Consider the following 15,184-nt stretch of genomic DNA (forward strand, 5'->3'; position numbering starts at 1 on the left):
CCAACACAATTTAAAAATATAACCATTATTCACGTATTTCTTTGTTACCATTTAAATGAAATTCAACAGTTTAAGATAAATTATGTTTTCTAACAATAATATTTTCCCTTGGACAAGAGATTTTCATAGTCTTGCAACAAGTGATAATCTAAGAAAGCTTTGTGGCATGATAATAAATTAGCATTAAGCTTTGACTCATCTGGCAGCTAAAAAAAACCCATTCTGTGGGTTAAAAATCCAACCAAATAGAAATGTGTCTGTATCGTTACATGAGCCAGTATAAGATTGACTCTAGTTGTTTTTAACAAGCAGTTTTACTGTGGTACTTTGACTAATATAACAAGAATTAATTTTTTCACTGCTTAATAAGTAGCATATGTTGTGCTCGACATTGCAATTTTAATATTACCCGATTTGTGTCTCAAGAGTTTGATTTTAATTGAGAGATTCATCAGTTTAAAATTTTCCTGAGGTTCTCATCCAGAGCCATTTCCATAAGATGATATGGCTACACTGAGCTAGTTAAGACAGAAAAGCTGCTTTACAGCAATTGATTGGAGCCTAAGCTTTCAGACTACAGATTGTGGTAAAGTTAGAAGGGGGCTCGCAATTATTAAAAAATGAATAGTTTTAAACAATGTTTATAATTATGGTGGAGAATGTGGGTAGAGGGGGGGTGGGGTGGGAGGGAAAAAACCTCTCTGAAGTGGGGTGTAACAAAAATAGTTTTAAAGCCCCTGGAGTGGAAAGATGGTATTCTCCAGACTGACAATGTTCAACATTCCTTTACAAAAGAGAATTGCTGGGGATGCATTCACAGGCAGCAAGACTAAGTGTTATGGAGTCACATCAATATAACTTTAAAGGAATGAACTTTGACAGCAAAGAAAATTCAACGGTACTATATAGAACATTTAACATCATTGACGAGAAATCAATGACTAGTCACGTTTGCTTTGGTGCATGTGACGGGTATTACAAGACATGAAATGATACACTCACCCATCATGTTATATAAGCTCTGTGGTGCAAACTGTGTTGGCATCTTCTGTATTGCTTCCTTGTAGACAAGTAGTGCATCCTGCAGTGAGGAAAGGGGACTGTTGTAGTGAACACATTTATTAAAAAAACATACACAAAGACAGGAGGTGTGGAATGAGATTCTTTTCCACACAATTTTTCACTTTTCCTCCGGTCTCACCAGACTACATAAAATAATTGCAATCAAAAAGTTGGATAAAAAACATTCTCTTGGCCTTGAACTAATCCATCAACACAAAAACTATCAAGCAATGCCGATCCTTTTTAATTTTCCAATGAAAGGCTTTGCATGAAATATTAACCAGATGTCACCAATTTTCACAGGTCTGCTGTGTTGTCCATCAAGTTTGGCTTTTACATCAAATGCAGTAAAATAGTGCCTGGTCTGGTGGAGGTGACACATAGTTTTGATATAACTGAAAAGGACACGAAGTGCTGGAGTGACTCCGTGGATCAGACGGCATCTCTGGAGAACATGGAGTTTTGGGTTGGGACCCTTCTTTAGACTGTGTCAAGCTTTAGGATTCTCTGGCCTTTCTTCACTATACTCCACTGGAATTTGAGACAGGATGAGAGTATCACAAATGACTAAAGAAATTAAATTTGTATCTTATAAAGTTAAAAAGGGGTGATGTTATTGAAACAAGATCCCGAGAGGGGATGGTAGGGTACACGTTGAAATATGCTGGGCCCATTGCTCTTTGTCATCTATACCAGCAATCTGGATGAGAATGTATACAGCTTGATGATTATGTCTGTAGATTATACTAAAATAGGTTGCATCAAGAAGGGTTTCGGCCCGAAACGTCGCCTATTTCCTTCGCTCCATAGATGCTGCTGCACCCGCTGAGTTCCTCCAGCAAGTTTGTGTACCTGCATCATAGTGATGATGGTTATCAAGTATTAGAGTAGGATATGATCAGTTGGGCAAGTGGGCAAACAGGAATTATAATTTAATTCAGTTAAGGGTAATGTTTTGCACAATGGGAAGCCAAACCAGGGCAGGACCTTCACAGTAGGTGGTAGGCCCTGGGGGATGTTCCAGAGCAAAGGGATCTAGGAATACAAGTACATAATTTCCTGGAGGTAGTGGTGCAAGTAGATAGGGTGGTGAAGAAGGCTTTTGGCACACTGGTCTTCAACAGTCATGGAATTAAATATAGAGGTTGGGATGTTCTAGGTGAACTTGGACAACTGCGTTCATTTTTGGTCATGCTGCTAAAGAAAAGATGCCATTAAGCTGGAAAGCGTGCAGATAAGATTTACGAGGAATTTGCCGGGACACAATGGCTGGAGCTATATGAAGAAGATGGGCAGAGGTTTATTCCTTTGAGTGCAAGAGGCTGAAGGGAGATCTTATATAGTCATGAGGGGAATAGATAGGGTGAATGTACTTAGACATTTTCCCTGGATAGGGAAATCAAAATACTAGTAGCCATAGATTTAAGGTGAGAGGGGAAAAGTTGAATAGGAACCTGAGGGGAATTTTTTTATACAAAGGGCGGGTAGGTATATGAAATGAACTGCCAGAGGAAGTAGTTGAAGCAGATACAATAATAACATTTAAAAGTAATTTGAAAGGGATGAAATGCATGAATATGGAACAAGCTTAGATGGGGCATCATGATCAGCATGATCGAGTTGGGCTGAAGGGCCTGTTTCCATTCTGTATGACTCTATGACCTATGTCTACTCGTCAAAGAATATCAGATGAGGATAGTTACAAGGTTAGGGTTGGTCGTTTAAAAACGAAGCGAGTACAGGGTAGTGAATCTCTGGAATTCTGTACTCTGGATTGATCATTGGGTAATTAAAAGAAAAAGTAGATATTTTATTGAACGACAATGTTATGAGAGGATATGACACATATGAGAGGAGACCTGAAGCTGATCAGCCATGATCGTCCTGAATTGGCTTGAGGGGCTAAGTGGACAATTCTACTGCTCCGGTGATAAAGACGGCGTACATCATGCTTGTCTTTACTGTTCAGGCCATGGAGTATAAAAGTTGGGAAGTCATACCGCAACTTCATGAAAGATTTGAGAGGACACATTTGGAGTATTGTGTGGAATTCTGGCCTCTGCATTATTGGAAGGATATGGGTGCTTTCCAGATGGTGCAAAAGAGGTTCACCAGCAAGTCACCTGGATTCAAAAGTACTAGCTATAAGAGGAGGTTGGGCATACGTTGAGGAGTGACATGATAGAAGGATAGAAAATTGATGCAGACTGGCTAAATCAGGCCATGGAAACCTTTCCAGCCATCTCGGAGAAAGAAAATTCAGTTGCATCCAAAAAATAACACATCCAGGGGAGCTGGACTCCTTTGGGGGGTAACATTGGTGAGTCATCATAGATGTTTGTACTCACGTTGTAGGAAATGGACATGAATCTCCTGACTCAGAAGTGAGAGTACTGAGCCACAACCACAGATGACCCTATTAGACATTTCATATAAATTATTTTAATATGGGAGTTTGAAATGAGTTGTTTTTCCAGCCACCACCATAGCAGGTTGACCATTGCTAAAGGCAATAGCCAACAAGACTAGAAGGATGTTGTGGTTTTCCATAGTGCAAAACAAGTGCTGATTCATGAGCAATCTGTGGTCATTCACGAGATGGTTAGCATCCTGGTATTGACGCATTTCCTTAATTTCTACCAGTCTTTGAAAAATATTTTGTAACGAGTCAGCAGAGAGGTGGATGTCAGTATAGGAAGATGTGAAAATTGATCATTTTTATAGCAGATTTCAAGGGCAGAATCATTGTTTATTCACAGTAAGTTTGTGAATTTACACTCAGTATAATGGCCAATGAAAAGGTTTCCACCTTGGTATCAATACAGAAGCAGAATTCTACTTTTTATCAAATTCAGTGTGCATGCAATCTGCTGTGGAATGACACCATTTATGACCCCAACCAAACAACCCTTAAATAAGTCTGAAGAAGGGTCTCAACCCGAAACGTCACCCATTCCTTCTCTCCAGAGATGCTGCCTGTCCCGTCCCTGAGTTACTGCAGCATTTTGTGTCTACCTTTGGTGTTGACCCTTAAATAAGGGCAGGTTTCAGCTTTCGAGGAGATATGAAACAGATGATGGCCCAACATTACACATCCTCACTGTGGAAGTTATGGACTTCTGAACCATTCTCTTCTGTCACACCCGCTTTTGTGGAGGTGCTGCCACATATTCTCACTCTTACTTTTAACTCTACCTCAAATGGTTATTCTGTCATTGCACTTCAGTTATTTTTTGCACTATTTCAGATTGCACTACAATCATAGCATCTTTCTGCAGTTTTGCATAGGCTATTGCATTTACAATTGCATCCATTATTATCATGTACACTTTGTACTCTATGTGCTTCTTGCGAACAAGGAATTTCACTGCACTCTGGTGTACAGTATGTGATAATGATTCTCAACATGGTACAATATAAATAGCAGGACTTTGTGTACCTAAACAGAGAAATCTTGGTGTTGCATCCTTATAGACAAAACAAAATGCTGGCAGGGCAAGATAAACAGATGAGTAAAAATATAAAAATACTTTGCTTGTATGTTCTTTGACTCAGTCGGCAGATCAAAGAGCTCATAATGGAATTTTAGAAATCACTGGTTAGTCACAGGATGTTACCTAATTTCAGCACAACACTTCAGGGAAGATATAAACAATTCAAAATGGTGTAGAGGATGTGTGATAGGACATTACTAGTGATGAGGGACTTTGGTTATGACAAGAGATTAGAAGGTTAATCCTGTTCCAATAGATGATTCAGTGGTGATCTAACACAGGATGCGATCATTTGATAGAAAACTTAAGAACAACTATTTCTACCGTTGAGTAGCACAACATTCAGAGGTCAACACCATCCAGGATAGAGCAGCCCAGTTTACCAACTCCATCTGCCATCCTAACTATTAATTGCCTCGACCACCGGCATAACTTAGCTGCAGTGTGCACCACCTACCAAAATAAATACAGTCACTTGTCCTGGCTGTTCTAACAGCAGCTCCCAAACCCTTTAACCAGATGATGGAGGGCATTAGATACATGGGAACTCAAGTCACCATCATCCAAACCTAGAAATATCCCAGCTGACTTTCACAGGGCTTGTATTATACAACTCCCTCTTCATCTGCATTACGGGAGTACATTCATGAGAAAGACAAGAGTCAAAAGGGATTTATTGTCATATGTATTAAAATGGAACAATAAAATGTGTCTTTACACCAGCACGCAGTGCTTCAAGAAGGTGCCAAACTATCAGGGACAATTGGGAACGGGCAATAAATGCTGGTCTGGCTGATGCTCCACAGTGCACAAAAATGAAAATGAATAAAGGTATATTTAAAATAATAGGCAAAAAGATCTAGAGTGGACGTGAGGAGGAGGCTGAGCATGAATTTATTATGGGGAACAAGGAAATGGCAGATGAGTTGAACAGGTACTTTGGATCTGTCTTCACTAAGGAGGACACAAACAATCTTCCTGATGTACGAGTGGCCAGAGGATCTGGAGTGACGGAGGAACTGAAGGAAATCCATATTAGGCAGGAAATGGTGTTGGGTAGACTGATGGGACTGAAGGCTGATAAATCCCCAGGGCACTTAAGGAAGTGGTTCTTGAAATTGTGGACGCATTGGTGATCATTTTCCAATGTTCTATAGATTCAGGATCAGTTCCTGTGGATTGGAGGGTAGCTAATGTTAACCCACTTTTTAAGAAAGGTGGGAGAGAGAAAACAGGGAATTATAGACCAGTTAGCCTGACAACGGTGGTGGGGAAGATGCTGGTCAATCATAAAATTTGAAATTGCAATACATTTGGATAGCATTAACAGGATCGGTCCGTGGATTTACGAAAGGAAAATCATGCTTGACTAATCTTCTGGAATTTTTTGAGGATGCAACTAAGAAATTTTTTGAGGATGTAACTAGGAAAATGGACAAGGGAGAGTCAGTGGATGTAGTGCATCTGGACTTTCAGAAAGCATTTGATAAGGTCCCACATAGGAGATTAGTGGGCAACATTAGGGCACATGGTATTGGGGTAGAGTGCTGAAAATGGATAGAAAATTGGTTGGCAGACAGGAAACAAAGAGTAGGGATTAACGGGTCCCTTTCAGAATGGCAGGCAGTGACTAGTGGGGTACCGCAAGGCTCGGTGCTGGGACTGCAGCTATTTACAATATACATCAATCATTTAGATGAAAGGATTCAAAAAGCATTAGCAAATTTGCAGATGACACAAAGCTGGGTGGCAGTGTGAACTTGACGAGGATGCTATGAGAATGCAGGGTGACATGGACAGGTTGGGTGAGTGGCCAGATGCATGGCAGATGCAGTTTAATGTGGATAAATGTGAAGTTATCTACTTTGGTAGCAAAAACAGGAAGGCAGATTATTATCTAAATTGTGTCAAGTTGGGAAAAGGGGAAGTACAATGGGATCTGGGGGGTACTTGTTCATCAGTCAATGAAAGTAAACATGCAGGTACAGCAGGCAGTGAAGAAATCAAATGGCATGTTGGCCTTCATAACAAGAGGAGTCGGGTATAGGAGCAAAGAGGTACTACTGCAGTTGCACAGGGCCCTAATGAGACCACACCTGGAGTATTGTGTGCAGTTTTGGTTCCCTAATTTGAGGAAGGACATTCTTGCATTGAGGGAGTGCAGCGTAGGTTTACAAGGTTAAATCCCTGGATAGCTGAGAGAATGGAGCGGCTGGGCTTGTATACTCTGGAGTTTAGAAGGATGAGAGGATATTAGACACGCTAGAGGCAGGAAACATGTTCCCGATATTGGGGGAGTCCAGAACCAGTAGCCACTGTTTAAGAATAAGGGGTAAGCCATTCAGAATGGAGATGAGGAAACACTTTTTCCACACAGAGAGTTGTGAGTCTGGAATTCTCTGCCCCAGAGGGCGGTGGAGGCCGGATCTCTGGATACTTTCAAGAGAGAGCTAGATAAGGCTCTTAAAGATAGCAGAGTCAGGGGATATGGGGAGAAGGCAGGAATGGGGTTCTGATTGTGGATGATCAGCCATGATCACATTGAGTGACGGTGCTGGCTCGAAGGCCGAATGGCCTACTCCTGCACCTATTGTCTATTAAGAGAATTGATTCTGAGACTTGTCTGGTCTAACCGAGAAGGAGGAATGAAATTTCATCAAAAATTTGGTTAACTAATAATGGTTTAATAATTGTGTAATTGAGATGGTATCAGCAAACAGCTTTGATATGGGACGATGTACATTTGTTTGTTGAAAAGAAATCCAGCAGAGTAAGCGTAGGTTAATTTGCCTATTGCACAGTGTTTTAATTAAATACTCAAAATAGCCGTTTCACATTGATAAACATAAATTTTGTGATAAACTCTGTCTCGTTTCTTTCACTCATTCTAGAATTATTTCTTTGTTCGTGGTACATTCAGCAGGTACACTTTAATCTAATTCATTCACTCTTTAACTTTGGGTAATTACGGTGTTGTACTTAATTTGTGATGGATTGTTTAAAGATATCTTTGCAGGATTATCCAGATAAATTGGAGAGTTTTGTTCAGAAATGTGTTCTGCTGAAAGATGAGAGACAGGCACCACATTGCCCATGAGAGAAGTTAGCAGCAGCCACTTACTAAAATGGTTCCAGCGATGAGCGATTTCAGCTAAATGGAGAAACTGAGGTTATATTCAGAACAAAGAAGTTTGTGGAGATTTATTAGAGGTGACAAGGCCTTCATGGGTTTAGTTAGAGTGAAGAGAGAAGTAGTTTCCATCAATGGGTGATTTAAGGATCGAGGGGCACACATTGCTAGAGATAGACACATTACTGGGGAACGTGATGAAAATGTTTTTTTACACAAAGAGTGGTATAATCTGGAACATCAAATTGGTAAAACAGTCATCAAGGTCTTTCAAAGTGGATTTGGATAAGCACAATGGTAAGTCATTTGCACAGAAAGAGGATGAGACCTGCAAGGTTGGTCTCCAAAGAACCGAGGTTAGCTCAGTCTTCGCTGACCTCACAAAAGCCTTCAGGGCCTGTCCCACATGGGCATCATTTGCGGGTCATTTACGCGACCTCATTTACGCGTCACGCGACACGCACGTGATGCACGCATGGTGTGCATTACACACGCATGGTGCGTGGTGACGTAGGCAGTGACGCGCGGTCGCGCACAGCGCCCCAAGATTTTGGGATTCACAAAATCTTTGCGCGCCATCTGCGTGACACGCAAATGGAAAAATGCTGAAACTTTATTGCCTCTTCTCCAGAACCAAGGGCACTCCAATTTCAGTCATTAAACTGCAGCATGCAAATGGCATCTGTGCATATAACACTGAGAGACACAACTCCAAGTCATCACTGATGTGTTCACTGAAACTGGTGAGTGAATGAAGATCAGATGAAAATCAGTAAAATGGAGTATTTCCGCTGTTATCCCTGCTGCTCAACACCATCCTCTTCACAATAAACATCCATGATTAAAAATGTGGATGGCTTTTCATGTCACATAAAGGCACTTGTCAATGGCCAGATTCACCCGTCTGAGGAAGGGTATCGACCCGAAACGTCACCCATTCCTTCTCTCCAGAGATTCTGCCTGTCCTGCTGAGTTACTCCAGCTTTTTGTGTTTATCTTCGACCACTTCCATTGCACCAGCACAGGCTGAGCAAAGGGGTATTTGAAGACTAGGACATCAGACATGGTGCGAGGAGAACCAATGTTTTTCCTGTAAATGCTCCAACAAGTACAATAATGTCCCAGCCAACATCCACAACACCAAGGATCTAATTGCACTCACAGCTCTGTTAGGAGCCTTGACTGATCACACAAACTCCCGAAGCAGGCATTCTGCTCCGAACTATATCATAGCAAGAGATTGTACAAAGAACAGAAGAAATAAAGCAAGATTTTTTAAAGGCATTCTTGATAATAATGTAATAAACTGATTAACCCATTGGACCCTCCAGCCCATGACTATTCAAAATGAGAAGGATTATCAACGAAACTGAACACCTCATCTCTTCAATAGGAACAAGTAAAAAACAAGTGACAATATTGAAAAAGAGCAGAACTTCCCAAATAAACCCTTCAGAAAGTTTCATTACAACGAAAGCACCTAGGATTGAGGGTAATATCATGTCAGAGCTGGTTGGCAGACAGAAAATGGAAAGTGGGAGGAAACAAATCCTGTTCCAAGTGACAGGTACTAATTAGTCAGAGGCTGGATCCCCGATTTTCACAATATATATTAATGATTTGGATAAGGGATTTAAATGTAATATAGGTCCAGGTCAGTGGATAGCACAATGCCTGGGAGGAGAAAGAGCAAAAATCTAAGTACTAGAGAAACTCAGCGGGTCAGGCAGCAGCTATGAATGGACAGGAATGGGCAGACGGCATTTCAGGTTGGGACCCTACTTCAGACTGATCTGACCTGAAAGATTGTCCCCCCCATTCCTTTGACAGATACTGCCTGACCCGCTGAATTACTCCTGCACTTCTTTTGGCATCGGTAATTGATGTGTCTCCATGGTAGGAGAGTGAGTTGTGAGAAGCACGCGGAGAGGGCCCAAAATGATTTGAATTGGTTGAATGAGTGGGCAAATGTTTTCCAGGTGCAGTACAATATGTACAAATATTAGCTTATCCACAATGGGGGCAATAGCAAGAAGGCATATTATTATTTGAATGGCAAGAGATTTGATGCAATAACATCCAGATGTTCTTGAAAAGCACGATGAAAAAGTGGGCAGGAATAGCATGATGTTAGAAGACAAATGGAATTGATGTTAGAAGACAGAAGGAATTGAGTATTACTGTAATTGTACAGGGCCTTGTCTTGAGTAAGTGAGCAAGAATGGCCTTCTTATCTGAGGAAGGATATCTTGCAATGGAAGGTGTGCAGCAAAAACACATATTAGACTCATCCATTACAGTTTAATAGAATGAGCAAAGATTAACTGAAACGTACAAAATCCCGATGGAACTGCACAGACAAAATGCAGGAAGGGTGTTCCCAGTAGGGATAAAATCCTGAGCCAGGTCACAGCCTAACGATATGTGGTAAGCCATTTAGGAATTGAAATTAGGGGAAATGTTTTCATCCAAAGGGTGATTATCCTGCGGGATTCTCTACATGGAAGCCAATTGAGGCCAATGCATTAAATATATTGAAGAAGGAATTAGCTAAAGGCTAAAAGGTTCAAGAGACATGGGGAGAAAGGAGGATTAGCATACTGATTCCTGCTCCTGATTTCTATGTCCTTTGGGTTTAATCTGCCTCACTTGCAGCAAAACATACAGATCCCACGTTGACTTTATTAGCCACCATAGAACCCACAAAAATGGAATGAAATAATTCATCCATAACCCCTCAGACCTGTCTCAGAGGCAGGGAGCAAGAATGGGCTCACGAGGCCTCAACCCAAAACATCACATATCCATGTTCATAGAGTCACAGTCATAGAGTCATATCGTGTGGAAACCAGGCCCTTCGGCCCAACTTGCCCACACCAATCAACATGACCCATCTACACAGGTCCCACTTCCCTGCATTTGGCCCATATCCCCCTAAACTTGTCCTATCCATGTCTAATTGTTTCTTAAACGTTACGATAGTCCCTGCCTCAACTACCTCCTCCGGCAGCTTGTTCCATACACCCACTACCCTTTATGTGAAAATGGTACCCCGCAGATTCCTATCAAATCTTTCCCCATTTATCTTAAACCTATACCCTCTGGTTCTCGAGTGACGCAGCCTGACCTGCTGAGTTGCTCCAGCAGTTTGTGTCTTTTTGTGTATTAACCAGCATCTGCAGTTCCTTGTTCCTTCACTCGGCCAAATGGCATTCCATGCTAATTTTATAATGACTTCAAGGTCATGCAAGGCAAGTAAATTCATTAACTATGAACCTTTCTTCTTACACAATTTGTAACTAAAGCCCAGTCAATGTCCAGTAAAAGTCTTTAATCCATTCATTTTCTTAAATAATGTGGGGAAATGATTATGTATGTTATGTTGAGTTTTAGTACATAGTTATCTACCTTCCTATCTTTTGTGATTTCATAAGTATTTGGAGCATCTTCATTCTAAGTTGACTGGTTAACCAAATCACATGAGGAACTCAAAAGGGGTGCCATGGTGGCTCAGTGGTAGAGTTGCTGCCTTACTGCACCAGAGACCCGGGTGCTCTCTGTACAGATTTGTACGTTCTCCCTGTGACTACGTGGTTTTTTTCCCCAGTGCTCCATTTTCCTCCCACACTCCAAAGACGTACAGTTTTGTAGGTTAATTAGCTTCAGTAAGAATGGTAAATTGTAGGAATTGTCCATAATGTGTGTCGGATAGTGTTAGCGTACGGGGTGACCTGTGGTCGACGTGGACTCAGTGGGTGAAGGGCCTGAATCAGCGCTGTATTCATGAACTAAACTAAACTCATTCTCTTACCATCAAATCAACGATAATCCGAACTATTTTAAGATCCTCACCAGATTAACACAGTCTTCATTCGCTCATGACTGATATCTTTTTTTTCTATCTACAGAGGGGATGATCTCTGAACCACACAAAAAGTAAGCGGCCAGATCCAATATTTCATCCCTTGCATTTTCAACAAAGATCAGTGACATCCATTAACAGCTGGCCTGTGGTTCCCCCCCAGCTGACATGCTCCAGTATGTATTCCAACCTCTGCCATGAATTTTGCTTTGCACTTTCAACTCACTCCAGTTCAAAAAAGAGAATATTTAACTTTGCTCAGAAAACAGGAGGTGTTTCACTAGGTTTCTCCTGGATACCATTTATCTCTGATGGAAGTGAATGTTTTTTATGCCTCAGTCCAATAAACCTTTCACACTTTCTTTAATAATAATAACGGGCGGCACAGTGGCGCAGCGGTAGAGTTGCTGCCTTACAGCGAATGCAGCGCCGGAGACTTGGGTTCGATCCTGACTACGGGTGCTGTCTGTACAGAGTTTGTACTTTCTCCCCGTGATCTGCGTGGGTTTTCACCGAGATCTTCGGTTTCCTCTCACACTCCAAAGACGTACAGGTATGTAGGTTAATTGGCTTGGTTAATGTAAAAATTGTCCCTGGTGGGTAGTAAGATAGTGCTAATGTGCGGGGATCGCTGGTCGGCGAGGATCCGGTGGGACGAAAGGCCCTGTTTCCGCGCTGTATCTCTAATCTAAACTAAACTAAACTCCAGTAGCTATCAAAGATAACCATACTTCATTTATTATCCTTCATTAAAGGAACACCATTGCCATGAACAAGATGAGCACATGTTGCCTGTCCGTAACTGTCCACAAGAAGGGAACAGTGAGCAGGCTTCGTCAATGGCTGCTGAGCTTCTGGTTAACGGACTCACCACATTTTATTTGCTGGGTACTTCAAGATTTACATGCAGTGACAATGAAGGAAAAATAGAATGAATGAATGACAACGGATAAAGCGATGGCCATCCATTGAACCTACTCCCTCATTTGGCCTTTTTCAAAAGAATGATTTGTTTCCAATGAGTGGGATTTGCTGATAGTTGTAATGTTGCTAGGCAAAGGTTGGCAGGCTGCAGAAGCAAGCTAGGTATATGAAGTTAAGAATTGGAGTGGACAATGCCTGCGGAATTTCACTTCATTGTGCAACATTGAAATGTGCTGCATGATTGAATCTCTAAGACAAAAATGCCATTGATAATCCAAATCGGAGGATGACTGTGGTTTTCCTTTTAAGAGCATGCTAGAGGTGACATTCCAATACAGAGAGGGGCAGAGAGCCAGATTTGACAGATGGTGTACAACACCATCTCAGTGCTCAGATGAGTGTGTCTGCAGACCCAGAAAACCATCACTAGCAGAGGCAGGTTTACATTTGTGTAGGAAGGAACTGCAGATGCTGGTTTAAACCGAAGATAGGCACAAAAAGTTGGAGTAACACAGCAGGGTCAGGCAGCGTCTCTGGGGAAAAGGAATAGGTGACGTTTCAGGTTGAGACCCTTCTTCAGACTGAGAGTCAGGGGAAATGGAAACGGGAGACGTTGCATAGAACAGATGAATGAGAGATATGCAGAAAGCACCGATGATCAAGGAAAGGTGGAGCCCACAATGGTCCATTGTTGGCTGTGGGGTAAGTGACCACAAGTTATTCTATTTTGTTACAATTTAATTGAAAAATCCATGGAGACTGGCACTGGACACCAGTTTCAGGTGGGTTCACTTTAAGTAAAAGAGATCCCTGATGTCAGCTCTTCCTCAACGCCTGTAGTCACCACCGCAACTGTGATCCCACTACACCCACCCCCACCCCCCCACCCTACAGCAACTCGCTACCTCTGTTATGCGAGTTCATCACAGCCATAACTACACCTCCCACCAGCAACCAATCATGATCAAACCTTTCCCCATGTCCCAACCCTATCTGTGAGCTCCCTGTCACCCCTACCCAACAGATCCTTGCCAACTCATCCTTCCTAACTGCGCTCCATTCACTTTAATGACTCATCACCTGTGATCCATTATCTGTATTTTTCCACCTAGTCATTAAGCGTCGAAACAGCCCTTCGTCCCAACTTGGCTACACCGACCAACATGTCCCATCTACACGAGTCCAACTTGCCTACATTTGGCCCATGTCCTTCTAAACCTGTCCTATCCATGTACCCATCTAATTGCTTCTTAAACGTTGCGATAGCCCTGCCACAACTACCTCCTCCGGCAGTTTGCTCCACTCGCCCACCACCCTTTGTGTGAAAAGGTTACCACTCAGATTCCTATAAAATCTTTCCCCCCCCATTCACTTTAAACCTGGGGCCAAGGAAAGAGCGTTCACGTCACGGCCCTGTTTCCACCAATCTTTCCGCCATCACACACAAGAAGCACAAGAAGCGACAAGACAGACACCATTGTATGCAGATGCTGAGAAGTGTGTTCAGCTCAGGCTGAAAAACCTCTAATCTTGTGTGTGGACTCGATAAAAACCTTAAACGTCTCCTTTCATGTTTTCGATTCCCCTGCTCTGGGCAAGAGCCTCTGTGCATCAGGCTCTCATGATTTTGTACACTTGTTCCACCATTGCAAAGCAAGTGAAGGAAATGCCTTTCAGCTTGTGAAATATGCAAGCCATTTGCTGTTGTGGGCATCATGTAGGACTACATGAATAGCAGTAGACACTCAAGAAGACATATATTTTACTTGTCATATACCATACATTTAAAGCGCCAACGAAGTTCTGGTAACTATCTACTTTAATGCCTGGATAGGCTCCAATGACTTGACCACTCAAGTTGCAATAAATCTTGCACACTTTCAGTTACAGTTGCGCGTCTTACTCTGCTCCTACCTCATGTTGGCCTTGTTCATGCAGAAGTTTGCCTAAGTTGTATAAGCAGCTCGTTACTGAACTCCTGTGAGTGTGAGGATCTTTGAGGTTTTCATCTGAAATGTCAGCACATATAACAAAGGTTCTCTTTGCCTCTTCTAACCGGCCCTGGTTCATTAAAATAATCCCAGTGTTCAAATAGGCAGCTGCAAAAAAAAAAAATAAGAAGAAAGAATAAACAATTTCCATAAATATTAATTAAACACAAGGGATATGATCCCTTTCTCCATATATTCCAATATCTTTTGTCACAGTCATCTAAAATGTCTATAGTTAACCATTGAAAAAGATGCTGTGGACTACCATCAAGTTAATGTGTGTATCAAACACAAAGTAAAATGGTCCCATTGTTTAAGCAATCATTTGTTTCAATTCAACAACTGGTATATAATGGTAGAGAGTTGCAAGAATGTCATTTGAAGTGGCTAACAACTCTTACATAAAACATGTTTCTGCAAAATCATGTGCATTTTATTCGCTTACATATTTATATTTGCCGATCAGTATATCCCAAACACTGTGGGTAAGTAACTGCTTAAGAAGGAACTGCAGATGCTGGAAAATCGAAAGTAGACAAAAGTGCTGGAGAAACTCAGCGGGTGCGGCAGCATCTATGGAGCGAAGGAAATAGGCAACGTTTCGGGCCGATACCCTTCTTCAGGCTGATTTAGATTTGGGGGGGGGGGGGGGGAGAAGAAAGGAAAAGGAGGACCCAGAGGGCTGAGGGAGAACTGAGAAGGGGAGGAGACAGTGAGGACT

At 41.9% G+C, this 15,184-nt stretch overlaps 1 protein-coding gene across 2 annotated transcripts in view; it reads right to left on the reverse strand.

Moving 5' to 3' along the window:
* The window catches only part of tmtc2 (transmembrane O-mannosyltransferase targeting cadherins 2), a 172,210-nt gene that overhangs the window by 39,716 nt on the left and 117,310 nt on the right, over positions 1 to 15,184 (reverse strand). For both annotated transcript variants that reach the window (XM_033038201.1, XM_033038202.1), the window contains 2 exons: positions 14,387 to 14,571; positions 1,003 to 1,081 (listed from right to left, as the gene is read on the reverse strand). In XM_033038201.1, coding sequence (XP_032894092.1) covers positions 1,003 to 1,081; positions 14,387 to 14,571 — 264 coding nt within the window. The remainder of the gene's footprint in view (positions 1 to 1,002; positions 1,082 to 14,386; positions 14,572 to 15,184) is intronic.

This window comes from Amblyraja radiata, chromosome 19, assembly GCF_010909765.2.
Source record: "Amblyraja radiata isolate CabotCenter1 chromosome 19, sAmbRad1.1.pri, whole genome shotgun sequence".
NCBI lineage: Eukaryota > Metazoa > Chordata > Chondrichthyes > Rajiformes > Rajidae > Amblyraja > Amblyraja radiata.